The sequence below is a fragment of the Aquarana catesbeiana genome, linkage group LG05, assembly GCF_042186555.1.
Source record: "Aquarana catesbeiana isolate 2022-GZ linkage group LG05, ASM4218655v1, whole genome shotgun sequence".
Taxonomy (NCBI): Eukaryota; Metazoa; Chordata; class Amphibia; order Anura; family Ranidae; genus Aquarana; species Aquarana catesbeiana.
In genome coordinates, this window is record NC_133328.1 from 464,554,104 (window position 1) to 464,574,303 (window position 20,200).

Sequence of the window (20,200 nt, forward strand, 5' to 3'; positions counted from 1 at the left end):
TGCGTAATTCACTGGTGGCTGTAAATTTGCATATGAAACTTAAATCCTGCACCATGCTTGGTACTCTGAAGCCTTTTTTTACTAAAATTATACATTTATACAAAATTTCTGGGTATGAGATGATCATTATGTTTTTAAAACGGTAGTAAACTACAGCCATAACACACAACAAAAAATCCCCTGCAAGGCAATTGCATAATAGGCTAGAATGCATCGCATACTAGCACATTATGAAATACTTACCCAAGAACACAGCCCTCCAGCGGTGCGCTGTCACCGCTGACAGGGCTTCCATCTTTACCTAGTCTTCCTTTCTGGGTTTATGGGCTCCGAAAGCTAAATTGGCTGATCCACAATGTCACTACCGCGCGCAGCACAGCATAGGTGTGACATCACCGGCTGCCAAAAGAGTGAAATTCTCCTAAACCAGGGATCTCCAAACTACGGCCCTCCAGCTGTTGCGGAACTACAAGTCCCATGAGGCATTGTAAAACTATGACATTCAGACATGACTAGGCATGATGAGAATTGTAGTTCCTGAATAATTGGAGGGCCATAGTTTGGAGACCCCTGATCTAAACGGTGCACGTTTAGAAGATAATTTTACCTGGAGTTAAGCTTTATTATAAGCTTACCTGTATGTAAAAATCACAAAGCCGACTTTGCTTTAAACAAAGTTTTTTGTTTTGTTTTTTTAAATCTTGGTAACAGTCATTTATAGTCTAACGAGGCAGGTAGGGAATACCATTTACAAAATGTTGGACTGAGAAAAAATTGCAGTTTGTATGCATTTTACCCATTGCATTTATAGCATACCGATTGTGGTTCCAGTACATCATGGGACACAGAGTCAGGCTAATATTCATTACCTGCTGGGTTATACTTCATCTCCAGGTGAATGGACACTGGTAGACCAAAAGGTCTTTAGACAGGAAGTGATCCCCTATATAACCCCTCCCATACAGGAAGCGCTTCTGTTTTTTACTAGTGTCTGCAAGGTGGATGGCACGGTTTGTTTGAGCTCTCTGAGCTCCAGGTCTCTAGTCCCACAAATGGTTCTTAAATGAATCAAGGGATTGACCGATCGGATCCATTTGACACAGGCTTTATATGCTTGGATAAATGGTACCCGAGCCTCGCAAAGAAGATTCAAGATCCTGCAAGGTTTTGTCTGTAATGCAGCCTCCGGGCGCTGGACCCTGCGAAGTGGAATCTTGGACACCACAGCACTAAGGCATTCCTGCAGGGTGCTGTGAAGGTCCAAAGGGGTAGATCCTGAACATAAAAGGGTACCCAGTCCTTGAAGGTCCTCAAGTGATAGGAACCCGCCGTGATGGGTGAAGTTTGGGCTCATAGTTTCTAAGCTGCCCTGCGCCTGGACGGGTAAGTGAAACCCCTCTACTTATTATTGTGGGGTGTCCCAGTGATTGTAACAATTAATCAAGCTAGCTAGAGGCTGGACACCTGTGTGCAGTGACCATACAGGGGAGTTTTGGGCTAGCTGTGGGTGTTTGCAAAATTGTACCTTTTTTTGCTTGTGTCTGGCTGGTTTTTACCTGTATGACGGCGCACAACGATGTGCCATTTAACCTCGGTTCACCATGGCGCATGTGCGTTTCGCAAGACTGCCGCTGTGCTCAGCAGTTGTTTGGCGCACGTGCATTCGCAAAAGTGCCGCTGAACTTAGTAGTTTGGCGGCCTTGGCGTATGCGACTTTGCCGCACATGCACAGTAGCCTTTATCTGGGCGCATGGAGATTCATGTCATATGCGAATACAGTCACGGCCATTCGCCGGGACCACGCACGTACATGCGCACACATGCACAGAACGTTTCGGTGTACAGACAGCTTATATAAGCTGTATATGCCAAGCATGCAGTGGGACACAAAGCAGACTCTGAACAGGCATTTGCAGCGGTTCATTTCTCCTTACCCGGGTCACGTGAGTCGCCAAGTGTTGCTTGGCAGGCTAAGGTGCTTAGCAGGATTGTTGCATAGGGGCTTGGTGAGCCCTATTAAAGGGTCTCCCTTCTGAGATGTTTTAATACCACACTCAAGTACTCTTTTTGTGGCTAGTAAATTTCTCCAAAAAAGGAGTGGGGCTAACACTACAGGGAAGGGCACACCTATGTCGTTAGTAGTTCCTGATGACCCTAGTCGTATCCCTAGTGTTTTATCCCCTGAAGGACCAGAGGCTTCCGGGCAATCTGAGCCGCTGCGCCTATCTGGTATTGTGCCTATAGTCAACGCTGCTGCTTCAACCTTTATCACCAAGGATGAACTGTCCTCGACCCTAGCCGGGTTAGAGCACAGGATTTCCTCCATCCCTCACGGTGGCAAGAAGCGAGACAGATCCCCCTCCCTGGAGCCTCCTAGTTTGGAGCAGGAATGGGTTGAGAATGGGGAAGAGCTAAAAGCTCAGGATTCTGTGGAGTGTCGGGCGGATGAGTCTGCTTCCGAGCAATCTGGACAAAAAGATATCCAGTTGATGTCTGCCTCTCAGTCGTAGAGACTTTTCATCCTGACTCTGCTTGAAGTGGTTTGTTCTGCCTTTAAGTTGCCTCTTGCAGAGTTGACTGAGCCTACCCTGGTCCTCTTGGGATCCCTGAGGCCTCTTCAGGCCACACAGGCTTTCCCCTACACCCCCTGCTGGAACAGGTGATGTATACTGATTGGGAACATCTTGACAGGATTTTGTTCCTCTTAAGAGGTTTTCCCTTTTTATAACCCATAAGGGAGCATGCCAGCCGTAGATGCAGCAGTCTCTTCCTTAAACAAGAACTTAACTTGTCCGGTAGATAACTCACAGGGCTTGAAAGACCCCGTTGACAAGAAATTGGAGTCATTATTAAAGGCTTCCTTTTCTTTGGCCAGTTCAGCTATTCAGCCAGCTGTTGCAACAATTGGTATCTGCCAGTCCGTAAAGGATCAGGTCAAACTGCTTGATAGGCCTAACCAGGAGGATGATCTGCCTGAAAATAAGACGGCTATTCCTTGAGCACTGTGTTTTGCTGTTGACGCCTTTAAAAGGATTCAATACAGCAGGTTTCTTGTTTGGCTCTCTTGTCTGTACATATGCACAGACTTTTTGTGGCTTAACTGGTCAGCCGAGCTTCCTTGTGAAAAGTTATTGTCAGGTTTCCCTTTTTATGAGGAACAGTTATTTTGGTGATCATTTGGACGAATATATCCAAAAGATTTCCGGAGGGAAGAGTTCTCTACTTCCTGTGAAGAAAAGCACCAGGCATCCCTCGTTTAAAACTTCAGGGACTGATTCCTCAAATGTCTCAGCACCAAGGCAGTTCCGCCGCCAACAGGGTGATAGGGCCAGGGCCAGAAAAAGCCCTGGGTCCAAAATTCTTCTAAACCCAGCACCAAGCCCTCCTATTGAGGGGCTGCCCCCACTCCATCGGGTGGGGGGAAGGCTGCTTCACTTTGTGGACATTTGGAGAACAATAATTCAGGATGAGTGGGTCACCTCAATTCTATCCCGCGGTTACAAGCTGGAGTTGCAGGTGGTTCCCCCTTAGAGGTTAAGATCCAGCGTTCCCTCGAAACCTCCAAAAAGAGAATTATTGCTTCAGGCACTACATCATTTAGTGCATCAGGGAGTGAGTTACAGGTTCCTGTATCCGAAAGAATGTACCTGTTTTTTTACGGTTTAAAAACCAAACGGGGTCACATTTTTGAACCTAAGATCCCTGAACCAGTATCTACTAATCCAGTCCTTTCGGATGGAGTCTGTCGGCTCAATTGTAACCTCGCTGCAGATGGGAGACTTTCTAGCCTCCATCGATATAAAAGACGCGTATTTACACGTACCTATTTTTCAGCTTCATCAGAGGTTCCTGCTATTTGCAGTAGAGGAACGTCATTTTCTGTTTGTGGCTCTACCCTTCAGGCTTGCTACAGCTCCCCAGGTGTTCACAAAGGTCCTAGCACCAGTACTGGGTTTTTTAAGCACCCAAGGGATCCTAGTGCTTGGGTATCTGGACAACCTCCTGCTCAGAGATCACTCATTACAGGCTCTAGAACAGAGCATAGCATGCACAGTGTGGTATTTAAAACGCTTAGGCTGGATCAGAAATACCAAAAAGTCAGCCTTGAAACCAGCTCAAGGTCTAAAGTATTTAGGTCTGATCCTAGATACGGTCCAAGCAAGAGTATTCTTGCCACCCACAAGGATCTGTGCCCTGCAGAATCAGGTGCGTCAGATAAGGGGCACAAGACAACTCTTCATTTGGCTCTATATGAGTCTTCTAGGGAGGATGGTATCCTCCTTCGAGGCGGTGCCCTATGCCCAGTTCCATTCCAGGCCTCTACAACAAGACCTCTTATTGGCTTGGAACAGGAGAGGACAAGCCCTGGATTATCCAATGTTCTTATCTCCTCTGGTACGCTTAAGCCTAAACTGGTGGTTCCAGGATCAGAACCTGCGAAAGGGAAGATCCTTCCTCCTGGTAACTTGGAGAGTACTGACTACAGATGCCAGTCTCTCAGGCTGGGGAGCAACCCGAGAGGGGCTCGCAGCTCAAGGGAAATGGTCAGGGAGAGAACAGATCTGCCCATCAACATCCTGGAATTACGGGCAGTATGACTGGTCCTACGGTCATAGATGGTGGAGCTTCAGGACTGCCCTATCAGGGTTCAGTTCGACAATGCCACTGAGGTGGCCTATATAAAGCACCAAGGTGGTACCAGGAGTCATTCAGCTCTGAAGGAGGTGAACCACATACTAGCCTGGGTAGAGGGACATGTGCCGATTCTATTGACAGTCCATATCCTGGGAGCAAAGAACTGGAAGGCAGATTATCTCAGCCACCAGCAGATCTGTCCAGGGGAATGGTCCCTACAACCAGGAGTGTTCCAGGAGATTTGCCAACGTTGGGGATGGCCAGAGGTTGACCTACCTGCATCCAGGTTCAACAACAAGCTACAGCAGTTTGTGTCCCGAACAAGAGATTATCTGGCAATCAGATGCTCTAGTAGTTCCATGGAGCCAGTACTCCCTGGTTTATGATTTCCCTCCGATCACTCTCCTTCCACATTTGTTGTGCAGGCTTTGGAGAGAGGGGGTTCCAGTCATTCTAGTGGCACCAGCCTGGCCCAGAAGGCCCTGGTTCCCAGAGATTGTGAGACTGACAATAGGTGGGCCATGGACACTTCCACGTCACCCCGATTTACTGTCTCAAAGTCCTATATTCCACCCCATTTGCAATCTCTAAATTTGACGGCATGGCTATTGAAGCCAGGGTGTTAAAGGACCATGGCATCTCGGGACCAGTGGTGTCTACCTTACTGAACGCTAGAAAAGCTGTCACTAGGAAGATCTATCATAAGGTCTGGAAGACTTACAGTGGGGCAAAAAAGTATTTAGTCAGCCACCAATTGTGCACGTTCTCCCAATTAAAAAGATGAGGCCTGTAATTGTCATTATAGGTATACCTCAACTATGAGAGACAAAATGTGGAAACAAATCCAGACAATCACATTGTCTGATTTTTGAAAGAATTTGGAAATTATGGTGGAAAATAAGTATTTTGTCAATATCAAAAGTTCATCTCAATACTTTGTCATTGCCAACAAAGGATATATAACAGAGGTCAAACGTTTTCTGTAAGTCTTCACAAGGTTGTCACACACTGTTGCTGGTATGTTGGTCCATTCCTCCATGCAGATCTCCTCTAGAGCAGTGATGCTTTGGGGCTGTCGCTGGGCAACACAGACTTTCAACTCCCTCCAAAGGTCTTCTATGGGGTTGAGATCTGGAGACTGGCTAGGCCACTCCAGGACCTCGAAATGCTTCTTACGAAGCCACTCCTTCGTTGCCCGGGCAGTGTGTTTGGGATAATTGTCATGCTGAAAGACCCAGCCACATTTCATCTTCAATGCCCTTGCTGATGGGAGGAGGTTTGCACTCAAAATCTCACGATACATAGCCCCATTCATTCTTTCATGTACACGGATCAGTCGTCCTGTTAGCTTTGCAGAGAACCAGCCCCAAAGTATGATGTTGCCACCCCCATGTTTCACAGCAGTGCTGTTCTTTGGTTGCAACTCGGCATTCTCTCTCCTCCAAACACAACGAGTTGTGTTTCTACGAAACAGTTCTACTTTGGTTTCATCTGACCATATGACATTCTCCCAATCCTCTTCTGGATCATCCAAATGCTCTCTAGCAAACCTCAGACGAGCCCAGACATGTACTGGCTTAAGCAGGGGGACACGTCTGGCACTGTAGGATCTGAGTCTCTGGCAGTGTAGTGTGTTACTAATGGTAGCCTTTGTTACGTTGGTCCCAGCTCTCTGCAGGTCATTCACTAGGTCCCCCCTTGTGGTTCTGGGAATTTTGCTCACCGTTGTGATCATTTTGACCCCACGGGGTGAGCCCCAGATCAAGGGAGATTATCAGTGGTCTTGTATGTCTTCCATTTTCTAATTATTGCTCCCACAGTTGATTTCTTCACACCAAGCTGCTTGCCTATTGCAGATTCAGTCTTCCCAGCCTGGTGCAGTTCTACAATTTTGTTTCTGGTGTCCTTTGACAGCTCTTTGGTCTTCACCATAGTGGAGTTTGGAGTGTGACTGTTTGAGGTTGTGGACAGGTGTCTTTTATACTGATAACAAGTTTAAACAGGTGCCATTAATACAGGTAATGAGTGGAGGACAGAGGAGCCTCTTAAGGAAGAAGATACAAGTCTATGAGAGCTAGAAATCTTGCTTGTTTGTAGGTGACCAAATACTTATTTTCCACCATAATTTGCAAATAAATTCTTTCAAAAATCAGACAATGTGATTTGTCTGGATTTGTTTCCACATTTTGTCTCTCATAGTTGAGGTATACTTATGATGACAATTACAGGCCTCTCTTATCTTTTTAAGTGGGAGAACTTGCACAATTGGTGGCTGACTAAATACTTTTTTACCCCACTGTATAATGCTTGGTGTGAAGCTAAAAAAATAGCATCCTCGGAAATACATGATTGGGAGAATTCTCTTTTCTACAGTCAGCTGTGGAAATCAAATTGGCTTTGCGTACAATCAGAGGTCAAGTTTCGGCCCTATCAGTATTCTTCCAAAGGCCTTTAGCCTCCCATTCACTGGTCCGAACCTTTATGCAGGGGACAACTCACTTGCTTCCCCCCATTAGGTCACCTATGTGTCCTTGGGACTTGAACTTGGTGCTGTCTGTGTTACAGAAACATCCATTTGTACCTATGAAGGAAATTCCATTAGACTTGCTGTCACGCAAGCTAACCTTCCTGATGGCTGTCACCTCGGCTAGAAGGGTGTCGGAGTTGGCGGCCCTTTCATACAGGGAACCGTACTTGATCCTTCAACATGACAGGGTCACGTTACGACCTGTTCCATCCTTTTTGCTAAAAAAGTGGTGTCGGCCTATCATTTAAATTAGGACGTTATTTTGCCTTCTTTTTTCTCTCAGCCTCGTTCGGCAAAAGAGAGACAACTGCACTCTTTGGATGTTGTCCAGGCAGTCAAGGTTTATTTGTCTAGATCTGCAGAGATCTGAGGCGCAAACTCAAGAAAGGACGGGCAGCTTCCAAAGCTTCCATTTCCAATTGGGTCCGTCAATTGGTTATTCAGGCCTATGGTCTGAAACGTAAAGCTCTTCCCTTTGAGAGCTCATTCTATCAGGCTCATACTTTAAGGCTGCAACCTGGTCTTCAGTGCATACATTCACACAATTTTATCAAGTGGATGTTCAAGCAGCCGAGGATTCGGCTTTTGGCTGCAGTGTACTGCGGGCTGCCGTATAAGTTCTGATGGCTATTGTTTGGTGTCTCCCTCCCCTCAAGGCTATTACTCTGGGGACATCCCAGCAGGTAATGATTATTGGCCTGACTCTGTGTCCCATGATGTATGAAAAAGAAAATAGGATTTTTTCGTCATACTTACCTGTAAAATCATTTTCTTTGAGTACATCATGGGACACAGAGATCCCTCTCCTCTTTTTTGAGGATTCAGTGCTTGCTACAAAACTGAATTGCTTCCTGTATTGGAGGGGTTATATAGGGGATCACTTCCTGGCTAAAGACCTTTTGGTCTACCAGTGTCTATTCACCAGGAGATGAAGTATAACCCAGCAGGTAATGAATATTAGCCTGACTCTGTGTCCCATGATGTACTCAAAGAAAAGGATTTTATAGGAAAGAATGACGAAAAAATCCTATTTTTAAGCGAGAGAGTGTAAAATTTGTTAGCATTGCTGCTGCTAATTCGCAGGTGGCTGCCCTCAAATTGCTTTTTTATGGGCTTATTAGGCAGACTGGCTGCAAAGGTGGAATGCGCCATCTGAAGAACGCCAAGCAGTTTTAATGAGCCCTGGTGGCCTTGCAGTAGCTCAGCAAAGCTAAGAGAACAGCTGACTAGCTAAGGTTCTGTGCAGATATCCATGGAAAATAGTGGAAGTAGGGGGCAGGTGCAGAAACTTTCTTATTAAAAGTATGACGTATTTTTTTTGCTACAAGAAGCCTTATATATTTGAAGTATAGACTTTGTTTGCTACCCATAAACTGGCAAATTGGGCTACTTTATCCTTCTGTAATTCAAGTATTCTGATTTACAACATATTTCACCATACACTGTGATCTGCAATTCTGGCAGATATGAGTGGTTCAGGATGGGGCTGAATGTCTATGCTGTTCAGGAGATAATGATCATAACAAAACAACTTGCATATAAACAAGCTATAGCATCTTTTATCCTGGTTGTTCAGTATCTGAGTAGATTTTTGTCAGTTTGAATGTAAGCAGCAGATCATACAAGTCTGATAATCTGCATGCAAATGGCCACCTGTTGACCTGGCTTTAAATCGTAGGCATGCCAGTGCCCTCACTAGCCAGTGCTACTGCTGTTCTGCTATTGTCCAGCATTTCCCAACAATCTAAAAATTGCTTTTACATTTTCTTCTTATTGTCAAATTCTGTTTCTGCACAGAGCTTCTATATAACTGTAACGTGATTAAAACATGATCTGTGTATGAAATCAAATATAACTTAAAAACTCCAAATAATATTACGAGGGTTCAGGGCAGATGTGAAAGACCAAATATTCTATCAGTCCTTATGGCTATAGTTCTTATCTGACAAAAACAGTGTAAGGAAACGTGGTTACCACCATTTTGACCACTGGCATGTTCATCCTGAGCTCTGGCCAAAGATGCAAGCTTTAACCATGTCTCTGCTTGTCCCAAAACTTTAACCAAAGTTTAAAGTGTATCCAAAGCCTAACTTTTTTGGTGCATAGAGTAGGAAAGGGTTAGAACCTCCGCTAGGTTTCCATAGCTTCCTGGGTCACTCACTGGACATCCTTGCTTTTAGTCCTAGTAACCGTTGTCGCCGGGACTGGAATTGAGTAAAAAATCCTAAATTTTTAGTTGTCGCCAGAGCAAACATTGATTCCCTCTCTCTTCCTGGTGTATCTAAGGGACAGAAAGTGAAGCCTGTTTTCTCCAGTGGGATACAGGCAGAAAAAATGGTTTTAAGCATTCCAAAAAACCAAAACTAAAAAAAAAAAAAAATTTTGCATTTAGATTTATTTTAAATAATGCAGAGCAATGCTGATGTAAGCCATATGCTGTCCTCATATGGTGTATAGTGCAATGGTAAGATCTAGCCTGTGGTGTCCTTGTCACGCGAATGACTTAAAACCAAGTCACTGGATCAACTGTAGGTTATTAATAGAGTGTAACCAATACTCTTATGCTTTTATTTACTTTATTGATAATATCCAGTGCTAAGGGAAGTCTCTGTCAATCGGGGTCACCAAAACTGATTTGGATGTTGAGCAATCGTGTAGATCCACCTAGCCTTTAATGAGTAGGATATCTAATGCAGCCTTTAAGTTTATTATGAAGATAGTTATCCTTCTTGTAATTATGGTCATGATCAGTTTTATAATTTTAGTCTGCATTGTTTTACACTTTGATATAGCAACTTCATGTCATACACTTATAAAGTAGTGAAAAAGTAAGCAAGATTTTGCTGCATAATAGAAAGTAGTTACAATGTCAGTCTTTGTAAATAGCACCTTGATATCTACATGTATGAATTAGAATAAATTGTAGGTATGTTCATGATATGCAATGTGATAGTATGATGTGTGTGTAATACAAATTGGAAATGAAAATCTAATCCATTGTACAGTGTTTTTTTTCCAATTCAGGAATTGTCTTTTACCTCTTTTACCTCTAGTGATTAATAATATACAGGGTTTGCTTAAATATATATGTATTTCTAACTCCCCTTGGCATGTTTGTAATCTCTATCTCTCTGTGAATACATTTCTATTTAACTAAAGCCAAGGGTAAATTCCATAATTTCCAGTTTTTGTTGCTTTTTTTTTCTGTCTTCCACAAAATAGATCTGTGTTAGATGTTTTGGAACTTAATCGCCTATCTGCTCTTAAAACCTGTGTTTTGAGTACAGTGATTAGATGTCCTGTGAGGACCAAACACTCTACAGTCTATGCAATGTGCATAAGTACTGCTGGGTGCAGGAAACTGGGTGTTCTCACTTTCAGTACACCTTCTGCAACCACAGAAATCTAAACTGTATCATTGGTTGTAATGGTAGAGAGCCATATTCCTTGTCTATGGGCAGCGTGCAGGTGCATCAAAACACATTGCAGAGCTGATATGCAAATTACCATTTTTATATGAAAATGTGATTCATTTTACTATATGTATTTAACTTTGTCACTATAAATAACTGTTGCAGGGAACATGTTTACATTAGCACAATGTACTCTATCCACTATAATTCTTCGGTTTCTGCTGCTGGGTTTGTCCCCATTGGTGAGAATTTCTCCCACTTGCTGTTTTCACTGTAACTAAGTTGAGGCCTCTTAGTAGTTTAATTTGCCAATTTTCCTATTTAAAAGTGAAGAGACATTTCCACAATGGTAAGAAAGACAGCAATGTAGAGGTTGTGTCCCTTCTACATAAAAAAAAAAAAAAAAAAATGTAGTTCTACTTTAGAGACCCTGCCATAAGAGAGAAAACTATATGCACATGCCAGCAACAGACTCATAATGGCTACCTGCAGCAGACTCTAAAACCCATCACTGTGAGGGTTTTGAATGAATGTGCAGGAGGCCTGGAAGAATCAAGCAAAATTCAGGATGTGCAGCAGCTTTGCTTGTCGGAACAGTCTGGCGGTTGGCTGCAAAAACAGGGTTTTGTAGTGTGCTGCAGCTATCTGTTTTGTGCCCCTTAGGCAGGTTAGCAGCTTTTGCTGTTTTTATTCTTCTTGTAACAAATCACAAATATCCTATCTTTCTTAAACTCCCATGTGACATAAACCTCAAATATTTTTTGCATATTGCAATTAAAGAAGAGCTCCATTAAGCACTATTTACATTTAAACTTATCAAATAATGCTAGTGTATTTTACAGAAAAAGTAAGGCCTCTTTCACACGGCCGGTGACTGCTAGCCATTTAGCGGATTCTTGTGGCTGGAATGACCGGGGCATGTGAAAAGCAGCATCCGCTTAGGCTTTTTAAACCAATGACTGATTCCAGGCTCGGACATCCATTCTTAACTCCAGGTAACCGCTTTGTGTGCAGGCTACATGCCTACAGCAGCGGCTGCTACCAGCCTATCATTAGTTTAAATAGGCAGCAGCTATTTGCATGCCCCAGTCATTCCAGCGGGAAGAATCCACTGATTCTTGCTGTTGGAATTCAGTGGCTACATGTAACTGGCCATGTGAATGTGGCCTTATAATGAACAGGGCCCTCTGATTCCTCCTCTATTGAATTGCATTGTAACTGTACTGTCTGCCCTCATGTTGTAAAGCGCTGTGCAAACTGTTGGCACCATATCAGGGATATTAGATATCATTCTCACCACCATGCAGAGAATAGGTACAAACACAGCATGACTCCCACTGCCCATTCAAAGTAACAGTGTTTTTGTAAAAGCCCCTCCAGAACCATTAAAAATTCACCACTCCTGACTGCCGTAGTCCTCACTAAAAACTGGTCGTTTTATTTCCAGGAGCAGTGAAATCACTCTTATAGCCATGTGACTGCGCTTGAACCTCTTGAGCACTGGCAAATGGCAGGCCTTGACATGCTTCCCAATCCCAGAAGCATTGGGTTATGTCTTCAGCTGCAGTACAGGCAGGGGCCACAAGTAAACTGGCAAGATAAGAATTAGAGATTCAGGAGGAATAGGCTTAAACAAATGCCTGGTTTATGGGGTCAGCTAATTTAGAGATTATTGGCTATCCAAGCTTCAGTACTGAGTACAAATTGTTATTGGTAATATTTTGAGAGCTACCCAGCTCTACTATAAGAAACTGTAGAAATGTTGTTGTTTAATTTTAGACTGGAGATCTTCTTTAATGTGACCTGAAACTTTTCAGACATTCACTTTATCCTTAAATGCAAATGATCTTGCATGATGAATGCATTGCTGATGTTACTCATTTAGTTCTTTATTATGAAAACCTTCATTTACAAAAGTTAAACAATTGTTATGCTTTTTAACGACTCTGCAGAATACCATTTAACTAATCACGGTTTTCTTTTTGTCCTCTTGATCTTACATTTTGTTTGCTGCTCTCTGCCTCCAGCCATCTTGTTGTTCAACTGAGCCATTTCATTCCCCTCCACTGTCATGCTCTAGTTCCCCCTCATCTTCAAGCCGTTTACGTAGGAGATGTAAGGAGAACTCTCATAAGTCATGTGAGCCTGGATCAGATGTGGCTCAAATGTCTAATGAGCTTGAATGGGATTCTGAACAAAAAGGGAAATTATACCTTGATGAAGATGAAATGGGTATAAGCTATAAGCAGCAAGCTGGCAAAGGAGGGACTCTGTTTTCTTTCTCCTTGCATCTTCCAGGCTCATTCCCTTCTCTGCTGGATGATGATGGCTATCTTTCTTTCCCTAACATTTCTGAAGCCAATTTCCTGCCTGAAAATTTACAGCATTATCTTCCAATCCAGTCCCCATCCCTTATTCCATGTTTCCTCTTCATCTTTTTCTTTCTGCTGTCTGCCTCTTTCTCTGTCCCATGTGCCCTCACGCTCTCCTTTCCTTTGGCTATGTGCCTCTGCTACCTGGAGCCCAAGGCGGTCTCCTTGAGTGCCTCACTTGACAATGACCTGAGTGACAGTTCAGATGATGAGGTGTGTACCTCGGCATAGAACACATCTTTTTTTATTGTGTTCAGTGCTATTAAGTCCGAAATGATGCTAGATTGCTACCATACTGGTCCGACTTTCAGAGCCTCATTTTGTCTGCTTGCTAATATTTGGAAGTTTTGTCCTTAGGTCACAAGGGTTAGGCACAACATTTGGATAAATGCATTTTCTTTTGTGAACTACTTTTCTTTACCGAACTGTGGATATTAATATGGACAAAATGTACGGTATTGGCAGAATATAGGATTTTTCTTAACTACTGTACGTTCTATATTTCAGATAGGATGCAGAACCTAATGCAGATAATACAGTTACAGTAATGGATGGTGTCAGCCTGCAATTTGTATTGTAAAAAAAATAATGCACAGCCGTAAAAGCAGAGCAATAGCAATGTCATGCTCTTGGCTGTAAAAGCCTATGCAGATCATAAAAGAAAAGACGTGTTTCTAGGTACCTTTTATAATCAAGTATGAAGGGACTTTCAGAAAGTAATGTCAGTGCTTCTGCATCTGTAGCATATACAAATTGTACCAAGTATAAAATCCATTTTACCCAAAGGAACAAATTCAACAAATTTTTATTTGTTTTATAGAACTGTAGAATTTTCTTAAAGCTAGCCACATAGACCTATTTTCCTGATAGTCATAACTTGTGCCTGATCCTTTTTACCCATTGTGTATCACATGATGCATGTTCTGTGTCTGACATGTCTGCATTACATTGGCTATACACATTGTCCAAGCCGGAAGTGTTGTGTAAGTCATTTTGGAGTCCAGGGTAGTAGTGTATGCATGATGAGCCATGTCTAGCTTGTTCTAGAATAGTACAAAAGGGGAAGGGGGAAACTTTAAACACACTACAATGGAACTTTTTACAGCCATCTGCACAATATGCAGGCAGCTATTATATGAGCTAATAATATAAAACAAGAAAATTCTGCTTATAAGATCACTGGGGTGCTGTGCCTTATGAACTTAAAACAAATAATTGTGATACTACTTAATAAGCTCCCAAAAAAGTAGCCCACATTGTGTGTAACTAATATGTTCTTTAAAAAGGCTGCACCCAAAACTGATATATTTTTATTTTTGATGGGCACCAGTGGGTTGAACAACTTTCAGAGATCTCATTGGTTACATAACCCAGTAGTACTGTCTTTACTCCTCCGGCTGGTTTGTTTCATTCTCTTGTAGCTAGATTCCCCAAATGATTTGCTTATTCTTGTTTATAGATCTATCTGGAGAGCATAAAACCATCATTTGGTTCAGTCACACTGGTCGTACAGTACTGGGAATTATGGTGGGAATATCTTATCACTGGAGTCTAGTAAAGATTTAACACTGCATGGCATTCAACTTAAACACATATTCATTTTGGGTGAAATTGACTTGTCTTTTATTTTAAAAAAACACTAGAATATGTCCTTTTTAGATTACAAACATCTCCTTTTTATCTGCTTCCTAAAGTAATAACTTTTATTCAAACTGCCTTTTAAATTCTATCCAAATCAATGTAACATATCAAATGTGACAATGTAATCGTAAATGGCAGTATTCCAGTGTTCATTTTAAGTAAGTTAAAAAGTAACAAAATACCAGTTTTTATAGGTTTTGCCTGTTTCGTAATGCAGACAAATCAGGCAACTAGGCAATACAATTTTATAAATGAGGAGCTGAAAGTGAAGAGGCTGTTATAGTAGTTTTATCTAAATATTGCATTCCAAAAATAAAAAAAATCATACTGAAGACCAGATTCAAACTATATGGGGAATATATACGTATTTGTATATAGTACAGCTTAAACCTTTAGATATATGCTGATAACCATAGACCTAGTTTTATGTAGACAAAAAAAAATACTTTTCATCTTTTTTAAACTTATGCCTTGAGTATTCCTCAGAATCTGTTCTGTTTGTGTTGGTTTGCTTTTCTCTTATGTTTGCTTTCTTGGCTTTTGTTATCTACAAGAGGCTATTGTAATGAGGGTTATGTTGTGATTCTCTAACAACATGGGTTTATTCTTTGTTCCCGCTTGCGTTTTGGAATCTCTGTCGTGTAAAATATTATAGACTGATAGTGAACAGACGGATACAGCAGCTGATGGTGAAACGACCGCCACGGAGGTGTGTAAAAATACAGACCACTCTGCTCAAATGTATTTTACTGGGTTGATTTGGTTACTGTGTGTACAGAAAATTTGTCTGTAGTGCTGTGTTTAATGTATTTATTGATTCATTGTTTCACAAAACCTACAAAGGGGAAAAAAGTTGGTAAAAATTAAAAGGGAAGCTGCTGTTCTCATTTTGATTTCTAGTACATCTTTTTTTGTGACTTGTACCAAATGTTTAAATGTATTGCACACATTTGTAGGCATCTGAAGATGTCCCTATATACCAATGTGTTCTTTCTTGCTTGAACGACCGTATTATGAAATATGTATACTCCATAGAAAGAATTCTCTATTCTGCCTGCCGGCTGAACAAAAAAGCACCTTGCAAAATTTCAGTTTATCTTTCATTTCAGTTAAACTTTCTTTAGCTATGCCTCAATTAGATTTTACGTTCAAATGTTGGCACAAGACAAGTTAGAGATAGACATCTGTATATACATGACCGATATATTAACCTTTCCCCATTCTGTCCCAAAAATGTCAGCATTTGTGCAAACCTTCCAATACTCTTTAATTTCTTGCCTTTTACAGGGCAAATGTAACATTCCCTAACATTTGCTCCTAAGAGAAAAAAAACCTTAAGAACATTCAACCAGAAGAGTTTATTAACATTCGACCAATAGCAAAAATAGAAATTATAGGCTAAAAACATTTATCCAGAAGAGGAAATAATACTTCTGCACTGTGTACAAAGTGTAAAGAGATTCCTGTGCTCACCACCGACAGTGTAATTAATCTGCTACTGGAGAGAATAAACTCCTATACTGAGTTGATACTATGGTGAAAAGATGGAAATAAGGTAAACAATGGAGTTCTGTCTCTGCAACATTACTGTCGATGTTGAGCACAGGAATCTCTATACACTTTGTACACAGCGCAGAGTTCTCCCTCTTCTCTTATCTATTGGTCAAATGTTCTTTAAGGCACTTCACATGGGTGCTCAGTCTAGATCCATCTGTCAGTTTTTCAGACTGATCCAGACTAAACCACAATCCATGTTTATGGGCGTCTGTTCAAGCCCGTTTTCTAAGAGGAACAAGGCTGCATCCTTTTTACATTTAGATGGATCTAAATGGATGTAAACGGATGCCAATCCAATGCCATCATCATCTATTCTGTTTATAGCCATCTTTTATACTTTTGTTACCTCTGATTGGTCTCTGCAACAACATCTAAGAAAAAATAGATGTAGACTGATGATACCTGAACTATAGACAGATGTGTAAACTTAATCATTTTTTTCTTTTTCCTGAATGGCAATAGAAACTGACTTTTCACACATTACAAACATCACAGTATTATTCATGAATTTGGAGCGAATGCTGAAACATTCACCCAGGAATTTATTTAAAAAAAAAAAAGGATCAACTTCTATGCTTTCCCACAGTAATGCTGGTAATCTATTTTGGAGGCTAGCATTGCTCATTTGAGCTGATAAAAGTTGTATACACATGGAATATGCTGTATATTCAATAATTCATTCAAAACTATATTAGCACAGGAAATTGTGCATTAGCCTATATACTGCATTGTACTGTAGGTCATTGGCTGATTAATGATTATTAGAATGAATATTAGTAACCATTCTGACGTGAAAGCCCTAAAAATACATTAAAATGTTTTGTACAATTTGATATTTTACAATGCTTCCAGTCGGATCAAGATGATGATACAGATGTGAAGACTCGGGTAAATAAATGTTAAATTGAACATAATAGGTTCAGTTTTTTTTGTTGCAAAGTGCCCATCTGGTGTATCTGGAACATTAGTGCAAAAGTCATCATTGTCCAACATTTTGTTTGTATCTTAATGTTCCCTCTCTTCACTTTTTCAGAATAGTCTCATTAAGCGAATAAAGGGGGAAAATGTATATGTCAAACATAGTAATCTTATGTTAGAGGTTGGTATTGGTACATACCACTGCATGTACATGTGTGTTTTATTTTTTAGCATGGACTGAGTGACCCCGCCTCTTAGTGAACTAAGTGGACTTTCAGTGTTTCCTGATTTTATTTTATTTTTAATCATAGAGGTGCATTAGTTGTATTCTATTTACTTTAAGACTTAGCCAAGTCTTTTAACATTGTTTGTTATTCAAGTTCACTTTACAGCACTTCACAGTGGTAAATCCCCTTGAATTCTCACTCTTCACCAGATTGTTTTTAATTTTTCAATGGTGACAGCTAGATCTACTTGGTCAGCCTGATACTAACCTTCCTATTTTATGATTAATATTGTTGTATATTACTGTTACCCTACAGTGGCTGCAATGTCAAGCAACTACAAATACAAACGGCTGCTTTGCCATACAATGTATTCCTATACACATTTTACAGTCAATGCTACCACTTTTCATTTCTAGTGATATTTATATAGTTTAGTGAATTACATATTGGCAGTAAAGACTGCTTGTTTAAGATGAAGACCCCCAGTGTTGCACATAGACATTTTAAGCCTGCTTGAAAATCTTTTGTAGGTCTTTTTCAAAACTAAAGGGCAGTATGGTTTGAAATTGCTGCCCTCAAGTACATAAGCAGATACTGGTTCTTTCATAACATTGGGCAGAATAATTGTCAGTAGACTGCACATTTCAGCTTTGTATTGAAAAGTGTTAAAGTTCTAAATAAAAGCCATTGTATCCAACCTTAAAGGTATACTCAAGGATCCCTCTTGGTTGCTTGTTGTTGTAGCGACAAGGGTGTTTTGCGGTAAAGTTGTTTCATTATTTTCTTTTGTTTTTTTTTTTTTGACATTTCAATCTAGGAATATGATAGGAATCAAGAAGAAATGATGAAACATCAAACTAACATTAGTGAGCTGAAAAGAACCTTCTTGGAAACAGCAACAGACACTACAGCTGGCGGTGAATGGGAGAAACGGCTCTCTACATCTCCTGTGAGACTTGCTGCCAGACAAGAAGAAGCTCCTATGATTGAACCACTAGTGCCTGATGAGGTCAGTGGACACAGCATATAAAAGGGGCCGTTTTCTTCATATACATATTATGCAGCTAAATGTCAAATTTCCAATTTTGTTATAGGTTACCTTAATTTTAAGAGAATATTTTAGAGCTATGTGCTTGTCAGGGAGTTTATATCTACAAGTGCCCAGTCATGTCACCTCAACTTACCAAGAGGCTGAGGTATAAGAGTAAGAAAAAAATATATAATATTTTTTTTACTTGAAGTAGTATTGATTTTATAGTAATAAAGTTGGTAAATGGATCATGTTCAAGGGCACAGCCCTATGAAACATGAAGGGAGGTCTTTGTGTTGATATGGTATATGGAAGACAGTATATGGAGACCCAGGAAAAAAAATAAGAGAAAGGTATATAACAAAGCCAAAAAGGCAGATTTCAAGCTTGTTAGGACAGAGGAGTATCTTCCTTTTTATTTATAGAAGAAAAAATGCCCGGGGGGGGGGGGGACAAAAAGGTTCCCAGTTATACAAATTCAGATGGAAATAGTAATGTAGGTAATTCTGCAGGCATGAACAAAGTCTACCTATATCTAAAGATATGAGATTTTGTATGCAGCACTGAGAATATGTTCAATGGCACAAAGCAACAGTATAAAACAAATTTATTATATACACATTATTATATACACATCATAAAGGTATTGGCCCTGTAGGCATTTAAAAAATTTTTTATTTCCTTCAAAATATTTATAAAAGTGGCATCAAAGTCTTATTTTTATCTGATTTAGGAAAAAAAACATACCTCCTGCTCTGTACTGCAACTCTGTATGCAGCTATTCAGAGCTAGTCAGCAAAAGAGTAACACAAAGCAGAAGACACGCCTGTCCTCCTCCACAGTGGTGGCTAACAGTGGCTATGTGTCCCTCTTGTGCTGGCTTTGTGTTCTTTTGACTTGCATACAACTTTAACCTTAAATATATAGGCTTACAGGGAAACCTTGAAGCGTTCAATACACTTACAGGGATGAAGATCATAGCCACCAGATCTACCATGGGTAAAGACTGATGAAAAGACCCACACTAATGCCTTAGGAATAAAATTGTGGTTCTCAATAGAAATTATCCTCTGCAAATAGATGGGTGACAAGCCTGTTGGGTGGCGGAGCAAAAAAAGTATGGTTGAGAAGACGGAGAGGTGTTCAGAGAGGGCCAAGGCAAAAGAGTCCTATATTCCATACAGCAACACTCTACCTGCTCCTTCCTATTGAGGAGGCCCACACTCTATCAGTAAGACAAATGGTTGCAGAGGAATACTCAGTTGTAGAGCAGTTAGTAACATAATGTACAGGTACAAGCTGACATAAAAGAGGGTAAAGTGAGTAGCACTGCAAAGAAAGAAAAATAAATGAGGGAGAAGGGAATAAAAAGGATGGGGAGGGGTAAATTAAGGAAAGGGTACCCAACTGAGGTATCCCAGAAGGGATAGGTGTCTGCCCAGAATAATGTAGACCAGTCCTTCTGTAGATTAACAGACAGAGGGTGGTCTTGGAAGTATTGTGAACTTGGGTGATAGAGGCCAAAAAGGTGATAAGTAGAAATAGATGTATACATGGTGCCCATACCTTATTGACAGTTCGAATGGTATTTCTCAGCCAAGGTATGGGACTATGCATTTTATAAACCAATTAAATAAATTCCTGCTACGCCATCCATTTTTGCACAGATAGATGTTGGAATACGTGGAAGTCCGGTACCAATCACATGAGTTATATAATCTCTGTGTGGGAATAATGTTTATTCTAGTTATAACTATCAATCGGAGTAAATTGGATCATTTAAATGTTGACCAGTATTTTCTGCCAGAGGTGCATGACTGTTTTAAACCAGAAATCTAAAGTTACTGTGAAGCAAGACTGCAGTGGTTCAAATGGCCAGA

The 20,200-nt window shown here is 40.9% G+C and overlaps 1 protein-coding gene across 26 annotated transcripts in view; it reads left to right on the forward strand.

Moving 5' to 3' along the window:
- The window catches only part of EPB41L3 (erythrocyte membrane protein band 4.1 like 3), a 291,386-nt gene that overhangs the window by 230,222 nt on the left and 40,964 nt on the right, over window positions 1–20,200 (forward strand). For 17 of the 26 annotated variants that reach the window (XM_073631385.1, XM_073631386.1, XM_073631383.1 and 14 more), the window contains exons 13-17: window positions 12,603–13,160; window positions 15,244–15,297; window positions 16,998–17,033; window positions 17,179–17,244; window positions 18,108–18,299. In XM_073631385.1, coding sequence (XP_073487486.1) covers window positions 12,603–13,160; window positions 15,244–15,297; window positions 16,998–17,033; window positions 17,179–17,244; window positions 18,108–18,299 — 906 coding nt within the window. The remainder of the gene's footprint in view (window positions 1–12,602; window positions 13,161–15,243; window positions 15,298–16,997; window positions 17,034–17,178; window positions 17,245–18,107; window positions 18,300–20,200) is intronic. The other 9 variants (XM_073631398.1, XM_073631399.1, XM_073631407.1 and 6 more) reach the window with 4 other exon arrangements.